Raw genomic sequence first — 16,065 nt, forward strand, 5'->3', positions numbered from 1 at the left:
GGATCATGAAGTCAGGAGTTTGAGACTAGCCTGACCAACATGGTGAAACCCCCTCTCTACTAAAAATAAAAATAAAAATAAAATTAGCTGGGTGTGGTGGCACGTACCTGTAATCCCAGTTACTCAGGAGACTGAGGCAGGAGAATCCCTTGAACCCAGGAGGAGGAGGTTGCAGTGAGCTGAGTTGGCACCACTGCACTCCAGCCTGGGCCACAGAGCAAGACTCTGTCTCAAAACAGAAAAAAGAAAACTGACAATTGGTTAAGTAAAGCAGAGCAAATCCACACCAAGCGAAGATGTGGTGGCCATTTAAAATTATGTGAATAAGAATAGTAAGAAAAAAATATGTGCATGTGTCTATATATACATATTTATTCATATCTTTAAAAATATATATGTATATATTTTAAAATGGAATCTCGCTCTATCAGTCACCCAGACTGGAGTGCAGTGACACCATCTTCGCTCACTGCAACATCTACCTCCCAGGTTCAAGCGATTCTCCTGCCTCAGCCTCCCAAGTAGCTGGGACTACAGGTGTATACCATCACACCTGGCTAAATTTTTATGTATTTTTAGTAGAGATGGGGCTTCACCATGTTGTCCAGGCTGGTCTCGAACTCCTGACCTCAGGTGATCCAACTGCCTCAGCCTCCTAAAGTGCTGGGATTACAGGCATGAGCCACTGAACCCACCCCCCTAAAATAGCAAGAATATTTAAAGACACAGAAAGATGTTTACAGACTACTCTTTTTAAAACAATAGCTTACTCACACACACACACACACACACACACACACACACACACACACACCTCATACACCGGTAGCTTAAACTACAGGGATTGATTTTTCCTCAGTGCTGGAGGCTGGGCAGTTCAAAATCAATGTGGCAGCCTGGTTGGTTCTGTGAGGGCTCTCTTCTTGGTTTGCAAACAGCTGCCTTCTTGCTGTGTCCTCACTTGGACAGACCAGGCTTTCTGGTGTCTCTTCCTGTAAGGGCATTATTCTCATTATGAAAGCCCTACCCTCAGACCTTATCTAACCCTGACCACCTCCAAAGACCTCATCTTCAAATACCATCCCACTGGGGGTTAGGGCTTCAACATAGGATTTTGGAGAGACACAAACATTCAGTCCACAGCACCGGCTGACCTCACACTATTGTCGTGTTTCCATGAGGACAAAGCTTACCAGGCAACCCAATGTCATTTTTCCATGGGAGAAGGAAAAAAGGTTTTGCTAATCTTTTACTTTTACCAGGCACTGTCCTAAGCCCTTTACATGATTAGGTTAATTTAATTCTCTCTCACACATACACAAAAATGCAATGAGATAGACATTATCATCTCCATGTTCGAGCTGAGGAAATCGAGGCACAGAGAGGGTAAGTTGCCCAAGGACACACAGCTTTGAGGCCGTGGCGATGAGATCCTTTATGTGCAGGATCTCAAACATTGGCATCTACTCTGTGAGCTGGGAACTGTCACAGATCTCATTTCACAGAGTGGGAAACAGGCACAGAGAGGGTGAGCGACTTGCCTGAAGCCACACAGTGATGGGACTGGCATTGTGTCACCTGATACAAGTTCCTTAACCAACGGGCAACCCTGCCCAATCTCTCTCCTCTGCAGACAATGACGAGTGCTCAGCCCAGCCTGGCCCATGTGGTGCCCGAGGGCACTGCCACAACACCCCCGGCAGCTTCCGCTGTGAATGTCACCAAGGCTTCACCCTGGACAGCTCAGGCCATGGCTGTGAAGGTACAGCCTAGCTTTGGCTGGCGTCTAGTGCTTGGGGGTGCTAGCCCTGAGAGCCGCCTCATGAACCCTCTCTCTCTCTCTATGTCTCAGATGTGAATGAATGTGACGGGCCCCACCGCTGCCAGCACGGCTGTCAGAACCATCTGGGGGGCTACCGCTGCAGCTGCCCCCAGGGTTTCACCCAGCACTCCCAGTGGGCCCAGTGTGTGGGTGAGTGGAAGGGACTGGGAAGAAGCTGGGTCCCCCACCAGAATCTGCTCAGAGCAGGCAACTAACAGCCACCACCTTGCAAGATATTGTGACAAGTACAATTATCTAAAGTTTGAACAGGCCAACCCAGAAGGCAGTGAGTTCCCCACTGCTGGGGAGTCAAGGGGCAGCAGCATGAGCATGGAAAAGTGTCTGAGTTCATTCCTTAGGGCATGGGGACTTAGAGGACTCAGCTGAGAAAGATTCTGAGACCTGAAGTCTGCAATTCTGTAATCACAGGGAAAGAGGGCTGTGATTGATTAGTGATGTCTGCTACAGATGCTGCAAGGGGCAGTGGAGGTGTGCATGCTATATCATTGCCATAGTTGTTGCAGAGGCCTTTCATTTGAAGGGCTAGCCTTCTGCCCCCCAACCTTCCCCCATATTTTGGCTGCTCCATGACCTCCTAGCAGCCTGTTTCACTACTCTCTTCATTCCTGCCCTACAGTGCAGCTTTCACCCTCTACCATTTTCGGGCCCACTTGCTGTCTCCCGAGACCTCTCCTCAGCCTCCATCCTCCACCTCTATTGTTCTGGGCACCACAGCCTGCCCCTCCTGGACACTCCCTCCTGTGGCCTCTGTTATGTGGCTGTCCCTGCTCTCCCACTGTCTCACAGGCACTGCCTTCTCTGTCCCCTCCTCCTGTCTCTCATGGTGGGTCTTCAGTTAAGTTCTTCTCAGGCTTTCCACACCACACAAACCCCTCCCCTCAAGGCAAGGCGCTTGTCCCCTGGGGATCTGGGGGATCCTACCATCAGCCTTTGCTGGCAACTCCTCCTTCTCAACTTGTCTCCTCCTCCCTCTCAACTTGTCTCCTCCTCCCTCTCAACTTGTCTCCTCCTCCCTGTACTGATTCATTCATTCTTTCCCCATCTGTCTGCCAAGGACCTCCCTTGCACTAGGACCTGAGCTCAGATGCAGAAGTGAACTGAAAAACCATTTCTGCCTTGAGTTGTTCAGCCAGCAGAGGAAACAGGGATTAATTAGACCCCTAATTAGGTTCTCAACAGGGGATCATTTTACCCCCCTATAGTATATTTTGAAGTGTCTGGGAGACATTTTTGATCATCACAGTTGGGACCCAGCCTGGTAGTTCACTCTTGTGGAACACTGAGGTAGAAGGATCATTTGAGGCCAGGAGTTCAAGACCAGCCTGGGCAACATACCAAGACTCCCATCTCTACAAAAAGTTAAAAGATTAGCCAGACGTGATGGTGCACACCTGTAGTCCCAACTACTGATTCTCCTGAGGCTGGAGGATCACTTGAGCCCAAGAGGTCAAGGCTGTAATGAGCTGTGGTTGCACCACTACACTCCAGCCTAGGCAACAGAGCAAGAACCCAACTCTAAACAGACAATTGGAGCCAGATGGGTGTTCCTGGCGTCAAGTGGGTGGAGGCCAGGGATGCTGCTCAGTGTCCCGCAGTGCAAGGATGGCCCGCTCTAGAGAATGATCCAGCCCCAAATGTCAATAGCACTGAGGGTGAGAAAGCTCATTCTAGATCATCCCACACTTTGGGGTTTAGGGGAAGTGTTGAGAGATGCTGCAGAGGAGAACCATAGTGTTTGGGGCCGTGGGGCTGTGGGGCCGATTTAATCTCAGGGCTCATTGCCAGCTTGCTGGAGGCTTTGACATTGGACTTGGGCTCTGAACAGAGGGCATTCCAGGTGGAGGGCTCTGGGGTGCAAAGGCTGCCCTGTCCCTACCTCTGTGTCCTCTCTCTCCTCCTCCTTTCCTCCCACAGATGAGAACGAGTGTGCCCTGTTGCCCCCCACCTGCGGGAGCGCCTCCTGTCGCAACACTCTTGGTGGCTTCCGCTGCGTCTGCCCCTCTGGCTTTGACTTTGATCAGGCCCTCAGGGGCTGCCAGGATGTGGATGAGTGTGCTGGACGGGGCAGCCCCTGTAGCTACAGCTGTGCCAACACACCCGGTGGCTTCCTGTGTGGCTGTCCTCAAGGCTACTTCCGGGCTGGGCAAGGGTGAGAAGCTGGAGTGGGGCAGGCAGACTCCATACCCTCCAAGTGTCCATGCACGTGCGTGCACACACACACACACACACACACACACACACACACACACACACAGGGCCTTGCACATGCCAAGAATTTACCAGAAGAGTTCCTTTGGCCTGTGCACGCAGGCCTGTACCTACATATGCACAGAATCTTGGACACGCAGAGGCAGAGTGGCACCTGAACCTGTGCACACACAGGCTCACACCACTAACATGTAATTGTCCACATGGCACACACCTGTGCCAGCGTTCCTGGGTACCCTCATGCATTCACAGATCCCAGCATGCACACGTGCGTGTGTGCGTGCGCATGTGTATGCATGTCCCAGTGTGCACGCAGGCTCATGCATCCCTGGGGGCACTGCGCCATTGTTACATCCTGGTTTGCACAGGTGAGGAAGCACGCATCAGCCTTCTGTGAGTGCTCACACTATGCATAAACCCCCAGGCACACTCAGGGAGATTCACACATTCCTATGAGCATACAGGTGCCTGCATGAGTTATTCCCCATGTGAACACATAGGTTGGCACATGCACATGCCCCTGGGTATGCTCATGTCCATTTGTCCATCCCAGCCTGTTCCCATCCTCTCACTCCTGTGTTCACACCTGTGCCCAGGTGAACCATGGGGCAAACATGCACACCCTTACATGGTGCACACACTCGTGCACACAGCCACACCAGCACACGCTCAGAGGCACATTTATGAGTAGGCATTTGCAGCATGACTCAGAATGGAGTATGGGGGTGGAGCAGGGTAGGGGGAGGTCCCACCAGCCCACCCCTGAAACCCCTCCACCCTGCCCATCCTGGCCCAGGCACTGTGTCTCCAGCCTGGGCTTCAGCCCCGGACCCCAGGACACCCCAGACAAAGAGGAGCTGCTCTCGTCTGAAGCCTGCTATGAATGCAAGATCAATGGCCTCTCTCCTCAGGACCGGCCACGACGCAGTGTCCCCAGGGACCACCAGGTGACATGGGTGCTGCACTGGGCAGGGGTGGCCAGGGAACGGGGTGAGTGTGGGAAAGAGGCTGTGGACCTGACTTAGTCATGTCAGCCCCCCAAGAAGGAGCACGAGGCTCCGCATCCCAGTATGTTCCCCGTGTCATGGGTGCCAGCTTGGGGCCTTCCTGTACTTTCTTGGTGCTGGGATTTTTCTTTTGGGGGGTCTCTGGTGGACACATCCCCTGAGCACTGTACCTCACTCCTGGTGACGAGTCAGGTGTCTTCCATACAGACCCTAGCTGGGCTGTGATGCTTTCCACGGGTCCTTTTTCTTTTTTCTTTTTTTTTTGAGACGAAGTCTCACTCTGTCGCCTAGGTTGGAGTGCAGTGGCATGAGCTGGGCTCGCTGCAACTTCTGCCTCCTGTATTCAAGTGATTCTTGTGCCTCAGCCTCCCTAGTAGCTGGGATTACAGGTGCCCACCACCACGCCTGGCTAATTATTGTATTTTTAGTAGAGATGGGGTTTCACCATGTCGGCCAGGATGGTCCCAATTTCCTGGCCTCATGATCCATCTGCCTCAGCCTCCCAAAGTGCTGGGATTACTGGCATGAGCCACCTTGCCCGGCCTCCATGGGTCCCTCTTATAAAGGCACTTGGACGCTGGAGAAGTCCCTGGGCCCCTCCAACCATGCCTGTACCCTGGAATCTGTCACTCCCTCACCTCCTGGTTGGTGAAGTCCTCCCTCTGGACCCCTTTGGGATTTACTTCCAGAGGGGCCCTAAGTGGCCTCTGTCCCAGAGCTCTTCCCATCTTTTCTGTGCATCCCTCTGAGCTATTCTCACAAACCCTTGGCCCAAGTTAAGCTCAAGCTCCTTCCCTGCCTGAGCCTTGGGGAGGTGAGTCTTTTCTCTGGGGACCCCAGCAAAGGCTCCCCTTAGGAGCATCAGGGCCCCAACCTGACATACCCATTCAGCATCTGCCCTGTCCCCCTCCTGTGCCTGAGGTGCCCTTGGAGTTCCTGAACCTGCCTTGTCTCTAGGAATCTCAGGGATCTTCAACACATCACTTAGAAGCCATAGGCCAGGCCTATGGCTCTGTCCCTCCTGCCCCTTTAGGCCACCCCATCAGAATGTGCAGAGAGGGCATTTTTGCCGCAGATGCCAGCTACATGCCCCTCAACCGGAGAGTCTCTGACTATGGGTCAGCCCTGCAGCCATCACCCAAGGGATCTGAAAGCCAAACATGTATTAAGCACCTGCCTGTATGCAGATATCGCTCAAAATGCTCTGTACTCACAGCCTCTCAATATTATGACAACCCTGGGAAGTGTACATGCCCCTATTTTCCCCATTTTACAGATGGAGGAACTGAGGCTCAGAGAGGTTAGGGCACATTCCCAAGTCATAGAACTTGAAAGTGGTGGTGGCCGGGCGTGGTGGCTCACGCCTGTAATCCCAGCACTTCGGGAAGCTGAGGCGGGAGGATCACCTGAGGTCAGAAGTTTGAAATCAGCCTGACCAATATGGTAAAACCCCATCTCTACTAAAATTACAAAAATTAGCTAGGCCTGGTGGCATGCACCTGTAGTCCCAGCTACCTGGGAGTCTGAAGCAGGAGAATCGCTTGAACCCAGGAGGCGAAGGTTGCAGTGAGCCAAGATCGCACCACTGCACTCCAGTCTGGACGACAGAGCAAGATTCCATCTTACCAAAAAAAAAAAAAAAAAAAAAAAAAGAAAGAAAATAAAAAGAAAAGAAAGAAAGAAAAAGAGAAAGAATATGGTGGCTCAGAGATTCCATGACCATGGCACATGGACTTCTCTTTACAAGCAGCCTTGGCATTCATGGCAAGCCATCCTAGGCCCTTCTGCCTTCTGAAGCCATCACTTTACATTGTTTCCCAAATAATTATAATTGAGCATAGAAACTACTACCCCAAGCTCACCCCAACTGCAGACATTGAGGATGAAGCTTCCTCACTCCACAGATTTTACTGAATACCTACTGCATGCTGGGCACTGTAATGGAGCAACAGTAAACAACAACAACAAAAACACCTGCCCTCATGAGGCTTATATGCTAAAAGGGAGATGCACAAGAAATCAATATGTAAAACATATCATATTTTGTAACACATGACAAATATGATACATGATAAGTACTATGGGGAAAAACAAAGTCAGACATGAAATAGGGTTATTGGGCTTGAGAGGCTTTCTGTGTTAGATAAAATGTGAATGTATTACTTTGTCCTTTTTCCCTCTAGTTATTTTTTTCCCCTTGCTAGGAAAAACTGTGGATGTATATATTACCCCATAGTTACTGGTATTTTCTATAAACTTCACAGGGGTAGAGTTGTGTCTGTAGGATTTACTATTGTATTGCCACCCCTTGGTACCAGTAAGAGTGAGTGGAGTGATTGTAAGGGCCCCCCAGGGCACAAGTAGATTAAGATAGAGAAGGGCTAATTTTTGTATTTTTAGTCAAGACAAGGTTTCGCCATGTTGGCCAGGCTGGTCTCAAACTCCTGGCCTCAAGTGATCCACTCATCTCAGCCTCCCAAAGTGCTGGGATTACAGGTGTGAGCCACCATGCCTGGCCAAGGCCAGGATTTCAAAGCCAGCCTGGGCAACAGAGTGAGACCTTCTCCACCTACAAAAAGTATAAATATTCGCCGGCCATGGTGACCTGTGCCTGTAGTCCCAGCTACTCGGGAGGCTGAGGTGGGAGCATTGCTTGAACCCAGGAGTTAGTTAGAAGCGGCAGTGAGCTGTGATCACACCTCTGCACTCCAGCCTGGGTGACAGACAGACCGTCTCAAAAATAAGGCTGTGTTGTGCCTTTACCTGCAATACCCACTGATTGCCAGCAGGTGTCAGTAAGAGCAAAAGTCTGAACAGCATTCTGTGGGATGAAGGCCTGAGAGCTCCAGAACTGAGGGGATGGAGAACAGGAATAACTTTCACTTGAATGCAACAGCAAAACACTCCATTGGCATGTCAATGAGGCCAAGCCAACACAGCACTCCTCAAAACAAAGGAGAAGAAAACACAGATGACCTTCTGTGGGATTGAATGCATCACCCAGCCCTGGGGTAGCCTGCCATTGAGGCTCGCTGTCTTATTCAGGGCCCTGTCCAGCTGCCAGGACCAGGAAGGCACTTCAGAGGAGCTTAAATAAAGAAGGGTTTGTCATTGGCACACAGGGAGCTCTCAAAGAGAGCCAGATGCAGGAAGCATAGCGGAAGCTATCAGGCGGCTCTTCTGTCTGGTCCTTTGCGCTCTCCTCTCCAGCCCTGCTTGGCATCCGTTTCTCTCACTGTCAGCTCTGGCATCCTTTTAGGGGCTGGCTTCTGCTGAAAGGCCCTTGTTCCTAACACCAGCCATCCTGGGACACCTCTGAGCGACCTTAGCGCTATGGAACCCAATGTCATCGGAATGATCCCCTGGCTGCTGGATCTCTGAGAGCAAACCTTTGATTCCCTTGTCCCAGGCTGGCAGGGGTCTGAGCAAGGTCCCTCAGCTGAGACTAGGGGTCTGTCCCAGCCTCTCTCAGAAGCAGCCCCAGCCTTATGCCACTGAGTCTACAGCTCACATTGACCGCTGGACTTGTGGATGAAGAGCCAGACTTGAGATGCCAAGGGAAGCTCACATTCCGTGTTTTTCTCCACTTTATTTTTTACTGACTGATTCTGTGTGTGTGTGTGTGTGAGAGACAAGGTCTCACTCTGTCACCCAAGCTGGAGTGCAGTGGCACAATCATAGCTCACTGCAGCCTTGAACTCCTGGGCTCAAGCAATTCTCCCACTTCAATCCCCCAAGTAGCTGAGAACACAGGCACATGCACCACATGCCCTCCCAGCTAATTTTTGTATTTTTTGTAGAGATGGGGTTCTCCATGTTGCCCAAGCTGGTCTCAAATTCCTGGGCTCAAGTGATGCAACCACCTCAGCCTCCCAAAGTGCTGGGATTACAGGCGTGCCCAGCCCAGTGGATCGCTTGAGTCCAGGAGTTTGAGACCAGCCTGGCCAACATGACAAAACCCTATCTCTACTAAAAAAGCACTGTGTCCAGCCTATTTATTGATTTTTAAAATCAATTTCTTTTCTTTTTTAGGGGAGACAGGGCCTCACTCTGTCACCCAGGCTAGAATGCAATGGTGCAATCCTGTAGTCCCAGCTACTTGGGAGGCTGAGGTGGGAGGATCCCTGAACACCTGGCTAAATTTTTTTCCTGGAGCTCACTGTAGCTTGAACTCCTGGGCTCAAAGGATCCTGTGCGACACCACACCTGGCTAATTTTTTGTATTTTTAGTAGAGACAGGGTTTCACCACATTACTCAGGCTAGTCTCGAACTCCTGGACTCAAGCAATCTGTCCACCTTGGCCTCCCAAAGTGCTGGGATTACAGGCGTGAGCCACCGCGCCCAGCCAAGTTCGTGTTTTTTCATAGCACGTCTTGTCACCTTTTCATTTTTCATTTATTTGTTTACTATCTGCTTTGCTTTACTAGAAGGTAAGCTCCCTAAGGGGAAGGATTTTTATCTGCTCGTTGCTGAACCCCTAGTGCGTCAAAGATTGCCAGGAATTCAGTAGGTACCTAATAAACATATATATTTGAGACAGGGTCTCAGTTTCATCCAGGCTGAAGTATAGAGGTGTGATCACAGCTCACTGCCACTTCAAATCCCTGGGTCCTCCCGCCTCAGGGTCCCAAGTAGCTGGGACTACAAGTGCACGCCAGCACTATATTTTAGTGAGGAGGTCTCACGATGCTGCCCAGGCTAGCCTTAAAATCCTGGCCTTGACTGGGCACCGTGGCTTACACCTGTAATCCCAGCACTTTGGGAGGCCGAGGTGAGCAGATCACTTACGGCCAGGAGTTTGAGACCAGCCTGGCCAACATGGCAAAACCCTGTCTCTACTTAAAATACAAAAATTAGCCAGGCATGGTGGCAGGCACCTGTATTCCCAGCTACTTGGGAGGATGAGGCAGGAGAATCTCTTGAACCTGGGAGGCAGAGATTATGGTGAGCCGAGATCGTGTCACTGCATTCCAGTCTGGGTGACAGAGAAAGACTCCATCTCAAAAAAAAAAAAGAAAGAAAGAAAAAAAGAAGAAGAAAGAAATCCTGGCCTCAAGCAATCCTCCTGCCACAGCCTGCCAAAGTGCTGGGATTATAGGCGTGAGCCCCTGTGCCTAGCCTGTTTTTTGTTTTAGATTCAGAGGGTACAGATGCAGGTTTGTTCTTAATACATGGGTATATTGCATCATGAGGAGGTTTGGGCTTCTGCTGATCCCATCGCCCACGCAGTGAACATAGTTCCCAATAGACAGTTTTTCAACCCTGGTCTCCCTCTCTCTCCCCACTCTAGTAGTCCCAGTGTCTGTTGCTCCCATCTTTGTGTCCATGGGTATGCAATTTTTAGCTCCCACTTATAACTGAGAACATGCCGTATTTGGTCTTCTGTTTCTGCATTAATTCGCTTAGGATAATGACCTCCAGCTGCACCCACATTGCTGCAAATGACCTGATTTCATTCTTTTTCCTGGCTCTCTCCTCCACCTTAGAGACTGGCCAAAATCTCCTCTTTGGCCACAATCCCAGGACCCCCTACCCACACCACATCCCGATTCTCCTGGGCTCTGACCATGCACCTGGTCTTTCTCCCCAGGTGAGCCTGGCCACCCTTGACTCTGAGGCCCTGCTGACCTTGGGCCTGAATCTCTCACACCTGGGCCGGGCCAAGCGCATCCTGGAGCTCCGGCCGGCCCTAGAGGGTCTGGAGGGCCGGGTTCGGTACATCATTGCCCAGGGAAATGAACAAGGTTTCTTTCGAATGCATCACATCCGTGGCTGCAGCTCCCTGCAGCTGGGGCGGATGCGGCCAGGGCCTGGAATCTACCGACTGGAGCTGGTGAGCAACGTGGCAGGACCCTGGGGTGTCCAGCCAGAGGGGCAGCCAGGGCCACGGGGCCAGGCCTTGAGGCTGAAGGTGCAGCTGCAGTTACTTTAGTTGGAAGGACGCCTCATGGGCCCCAGCTGTCCAGTGACGGAAGATTCTGGAACTGGGAAGGACTGATCCCCAGCAGTGATGACTGACCAGGCGGAACCCCAAAACTCAGGAAAAGTAACATGCTACTCTACAACCTCAGGCGAGCCTGGCCTCTGCCTGGGCCTCTGCGCCAGCTCCAGGGGACCCCCAATTACTCAGTCTTTCCTAGAGACAGCAAGAAGCTGCAGCTTGCACCCTCCACCCCACAGCCAAGGTCAGGGAGAGGCCCTGTGGTCACCGTGTCTGGTCAGTCTCAGGCTTTAGCTTCTGTACTGCACTGTGGCTTGCCCAGGGTCGGGGGGAGGTTTGGCGGGACATGGCAATGGCAACTGGGGTGGGCACAGAGCTTGTCCTTGGAGCAGAAGGGTGTACAGGGGGCCCAGACCTCACAGTGGTTTGCCGCGTTTGCCCCCATTTGGAGAATGCTTTTATATCAAAGTGGAGACAATAATAAAGTTATTTTGGGTTAAGTCTGCCTACCCCTTGGCAAGTTCTTGAAGTAAGTAGATGCTGCCCTTGGGCTGGGCCAGGCAGATCTTGTGCCTGTGGAAGAAGGGCTTGTGGGCTCCCCATAATGGTAATAACAACTCACGCTTCCTAATCATGTAGTACATACCAGATGTCGTTCTTTTTCTTTCTTTTTTTTTTGAGACAGGGTCTTGCTCTGTGCTCTGTTGCCCAGGTTGGAGTGCAGTGGTGCAGTTACGGCTCACTTCAGTCTCCACCTCCCAGGCTCAAGCAATACTCCCGCCTCAGCCTCTCCCAAGTAGCTGGGACCAAAGGTGCACGCCACCACGCCTGGCTAATTTTTAAAATTTTCTTTTTCTTTTTTTTTTAATAGACAGAGTCTCACTGTGTTACTCAGGCTGCAGTGCAGTGGCACTACAACCTCCGCCTCCTGGGTTCAAATGATTTTCCTGCCTCAGCCTCCTAAGTAGCAGGGACTACAGGTGCACACCACCATGCCCAGCTAATTTTTTTGTATTTTTAGTAGAGATAGGGTTTCACCATGTTGGCCAGGCTGCTGTCAAACTCCTGACCTCAGGTGATCCACCCACCTCAATGCCTCCCAAAGTGCTGAGATTACAGGTGTGAGCCACATGCCCAGCTCAAAATTTATTTTTCTTAGGGTGTGTCCCTATATTGCCCAGACTGGTCTTGAACTCCTGGGCTCAAGTGATCTTACTGCCTTGGCCTCCCAAAGTGCTGGAATTACAGGTGTGAGTATCTAAGTATTTTACAATTATTGACCACTGTGGTTGTCACTACAACCTCGCGGAATAGATGCTGCTACCATCCCATTTTACAGGGAAAACTGAGGCTCAGAGAGGTTAAATACCTTGGCCAAGGTCAGGCCAGGTTGAAAGCTGGGCAGCCTGGCCAGACATGGTGGCTCATGCCTATAATCCCAGCACTTTGGGAGGCCGAGGTGGGTAGGTCACCTGAGGTCAGGAGTTTGAGATCAGCCTGGCCAACATGTCGAAACCCTGTCTTTACTGAAAATACAAAAAAAAAAAAAAAAATTAAAAAAAAAAGCCGGGCATGGTGGTATGTGCCTGTAATCGCAGCTACTCGGGAGGCTGAGACAGGAGAATCATTTGAATGCCGGGAAGGAAAGGTTGCAGTGAGCTGAGTTTGTGCCACTACACTCCAGTCTGGGTGAGACAGCAAGACTCTGTCTCAAAAAAAAAAAAACCAAAGTTGGGCATGTTCCTGGACCATCAGCCCCCACACTGGTTCCAGGCGGATTCAAATTTGATGGCCAGGATATTCATTGTGTTAATAAACACGCAGTTAGCATGTACTGTGTGCTGTGCGTGTCACACATCACAGTGCATTTGGTCTCCAACAAAGCACTATGAGGCAGGCAATATTATCACCCCCATTTTCCAGGGGGGCAAAGCTGAGGCTTAGAGAAGTTGTGGAGCCTCTCCGGGTCACCTACATAGTGCGCGGTGGAGCCTGAACACTGAATGTGACTCCATTTCTTCTGCAACTTCATCCGGTCCCTGGCCCCAAACCACCATGGCATCCCCTAAGAGATTATGCTCTTGGTTTGCTTTTTTTTTCTTTTGAGACGAAGTCTTGCTCTGTTGCCCAGGCTGGAGTGCAGTGGTGCAATCTTGGCTCACGGCAACCTCTGCCTCCCAGGCTCAAACAATTCTCCTGCCTCAGCCTCCCAAGTAACTCGGATTACAGGCACCCGCCACCATACTCAGCAATGTTTTTGTGTTTTTAGTAGTGACAGGATTTCGCCATGTTGGCCAGGCTGGTCTCAAACTGCTGAGCTCAGGTGATTCACCCGCCTCAGCCTCCCAAAGTGCTGGGATGACAGACGTGAGCCACCAATTTGCTTGGTTTTCATCCAGATCATTTTCTGTTGTGATGGAAACTGAGGTTGCCAAGGACAACATAATCGGTGGTGACTCAAGCCTCCACCTGCAGAAATGTCACTAGTGCCTGGCCCCAGAGTTCTGTCCTTGGTTCTATCCTGGCCCGCCTGACTTACCAGTGGCCTCCAGGCAGCCCATAAGAGCTTGCAGAGGGCTTCTGTGTCCATCAGCTGGACTCACCACAGCCCTGGAATCTAAGCAGAGCAAGCACAGTGGCCCTTACTCTACGGACAAGCTCAGAGGTACCCAGAGAGTGAGCAATTGGTTCAAGGCCACCAGCTGGGAACTGCAGTTTACAGCCAGCAGCTAATGCTTGGCCCCTAGAGGGTCGTCTGTTAGGAGAGCTTGGGGTGGCCGAGATCACATGGGAGTCACCCCAGGCTAGGGCAGCAGCAACTTGCACCTCATCATGAAACTAACAGGCAGGAATGACTCCATCACCCTCCAAGGTTTATTTAAAAGTCATAGAAAAGCATAGCCTGGGAGGGGCATCCTTGAACTGACCAGAGCTTCACTGGGACCCAGAAGAACACACTGGCATGGCCCTGGTGGGCGGCAAGAAACAGCAGGTGAGACAAGTATCTAAAGTCTTCTCTACAAGAGCCACTGCCTGCCCAGGGTTGACGCTGGTCCCTGGAGTGGCAAAAGGCTTAAAATCAGGCCAACTCCCTCTTTTCAATTGCCAGAGGGGCAGGAGGTGGTGGGAGTGGAGAAGGAGGACCAACTCAGGCACAGGCTTGGGGACAGCTGGATCTGTAGGGTGATGGTTTCAGCGGAGAAAGATCCAGCCCCTCCTGTGCCGATGGATCCCGGCTCACAGTCCTGCAGCAGCAATTAGAGAGGCCGAAGTGAAATTGATGGCTGTGAAATAATAGTGACTATATGCATCGGTCTCTAACTCCAGTCCCTAGCACAGAGCTCCTAAAACCCTTGTGAGTTTCTGAGTCAGAGGAGTGCTAGAATCTTTTGGGCTAATATTTGGTTTTTGAACTCTGTTTCTGGATCCCTTGGAGTTTCTTGGGTAATGGGAACATATTTTATTCTAATGAGGTAACTCTTGGTGGGCTTCTGGGTGGGGGCTGGTCACCAGCAAGACCAAGCCAGTGATTAGAAACTTGGAACCTTCGGTCCCATCTCCCATTCTCCAGGAAGGGGAAGAAGGTTGGAAATGGAGTGAATCATCCTTCACTTGTATGTGATGAAGCTGCTAAAAAAAATCCCTGGTGAAGGCTGAGTGCAGTGGCTCATGCCTGTAATTACATCACTTTGGGAGGCAGAGGCAGATGTATCACCTGAGGTCAGGAGTTCAAGACCAGCATGCCAACATGGTGAAACCCCATCTCTACCAAAAATATAAAAATTAGCTGGGCATGGTGGCAGGTGCCTGTAATCCCAGCTACTCGGGAGGCTGAGGCAGGTAAATCATTTGAACCTGGAGGTGCAGGTTGCAGTGAGCCTAGATTGCACCACTGCACTCTAGCCTGGGGGACAGTGAGACTTCATCTCAAAAAGAAAAAAAAAAAAATTCCCTGCTGAGCTGAGGGCACAGGCCTGTAGTCCCAGCTACTCAGGAGGCTGAGGCAGTGAGTTAGATAGTCCCAGCTACTGAGTGAGGCAGTGAGCTATCATTACACCACTGCACTCATGGGAGATGATGAGACCTCATCTCTTAAAAACAAACAAACAAAAAACCTGAACTATGGGGTTCAGGGAGCTTCAGGGCTTGTGATCCACGTGTGTGGGAGGGGTGGTGTACCCCAACTCCACGGGGGCAGAAACTCCTGCCCTTGGGCCCTTTCCAGACTTTGCCTCCCTAACACCTCTTCCATCTGGCTTATTCATCCTTATCCTTTGTAATGTCTTTTTTATTTTTTTTCCAAGACAGGGTCTCATTTTGTCTCTCAGGCTGAAGTTGCAGTGGAATGATCATAGCTCACTGCAGCCTCTACCTCCTGGGCGCAAATAATCCTCTCACCTCAGCCTCCCAAGCAGCTGGAACTACAGGTGCATGCCACCACAACTAGTTAATTAAAAAAATTTTTTTTTTCTTGAGAGAGGGTCCCACTATGTTTTCCAGGCTGGTCTCAAACTCCCAGGCTCAATTGATCCTTCTGCCTCAGCCTCTCAAAATGCCAGGATTACAGGCATGAGCCACTGCACCCAGCCCCTTTGTAACCTTCTACAATGAAATGGTAAACATAAGTAAAGCATTTCCTTGAGTCCTGTGGGCTACTGTAACAAATGATCCAATGGGAGGTGAAAGCCTTGACTTACAGCCAATCAGTCAGAACTACAGGTGACAACTTGCTACTTGCCACCAGCATCTGAAATGGGGACAGTCTTGTGGGACTGAGTCCTTAACCTGTGAGTTGTGTCACTACCTCCAGATAAACAATGTCAGCCGGATGTGGTGGCTCATGCCTGCGATCCCAGCACTTTGGGAAGCTGAGGTGGGAAAATTGCTTGAGGAGTTCGAGACCAGCCTGACCAATATGACAAAACCCCATCTGTACTAAATACATGAAAATTATCCAGGCATGTTGATGCATGCCTGTAATCCCAGCTACTTGGATGGCTGAGGCACAAGAATCACATGAACCCTGGAGGCAGAGGTTGCAGTGAGCTGAGATCACACCACTGAA

The 16,065-nt window shown here is 50.9% G+C and overlaps 1 protein-coding gene across 1 annotated transcript in view; it reads left to right on the forward strand.

Moving 5' to 3' along the window:
* FBN3 (fibrillin 3) overlaps positions 1-11,500 on the forward strand; it is an 83,134-nt gene extending 71,634 nt beyond the window's left edge. Inside the window, 5 exon segments of the mRNA XM_032251953.1 lie at positions 1,634-1,762; positions 1,853-1,972; positions 3,758-3,992; positions 4,848-4,998; positions 10,650-11,500. Of these exon segments, the coding sequence (XP_032107844.1) occupies positions 1,634-1,762; positions 1,853-1,972; positions 3,758-3,992; positions 4,848-4,998; positions 10,650-10,991 (977 nt within the window). The 3' untranslated portion in view covers positions 10,992-11,500.
* The last annotated feature ends 4,565 nt before the right edge of the window (positions 11,501-16,065 follow it).

This window comes from Sapajus apella, unplaced genomic scaffold, assembly GCF_009761245.1.
Source record: "Sapajus apella isolate SASKATOON/1434 unplaced genomic scaffold, GSC_monkey_1.0 scaffold77, whole genome shotgun sequence".
NCBI lineage: Eukaryota > Metazoa > Chordata > Mammalia > Primates > Cebidae > Sapajus > Sapajus apella.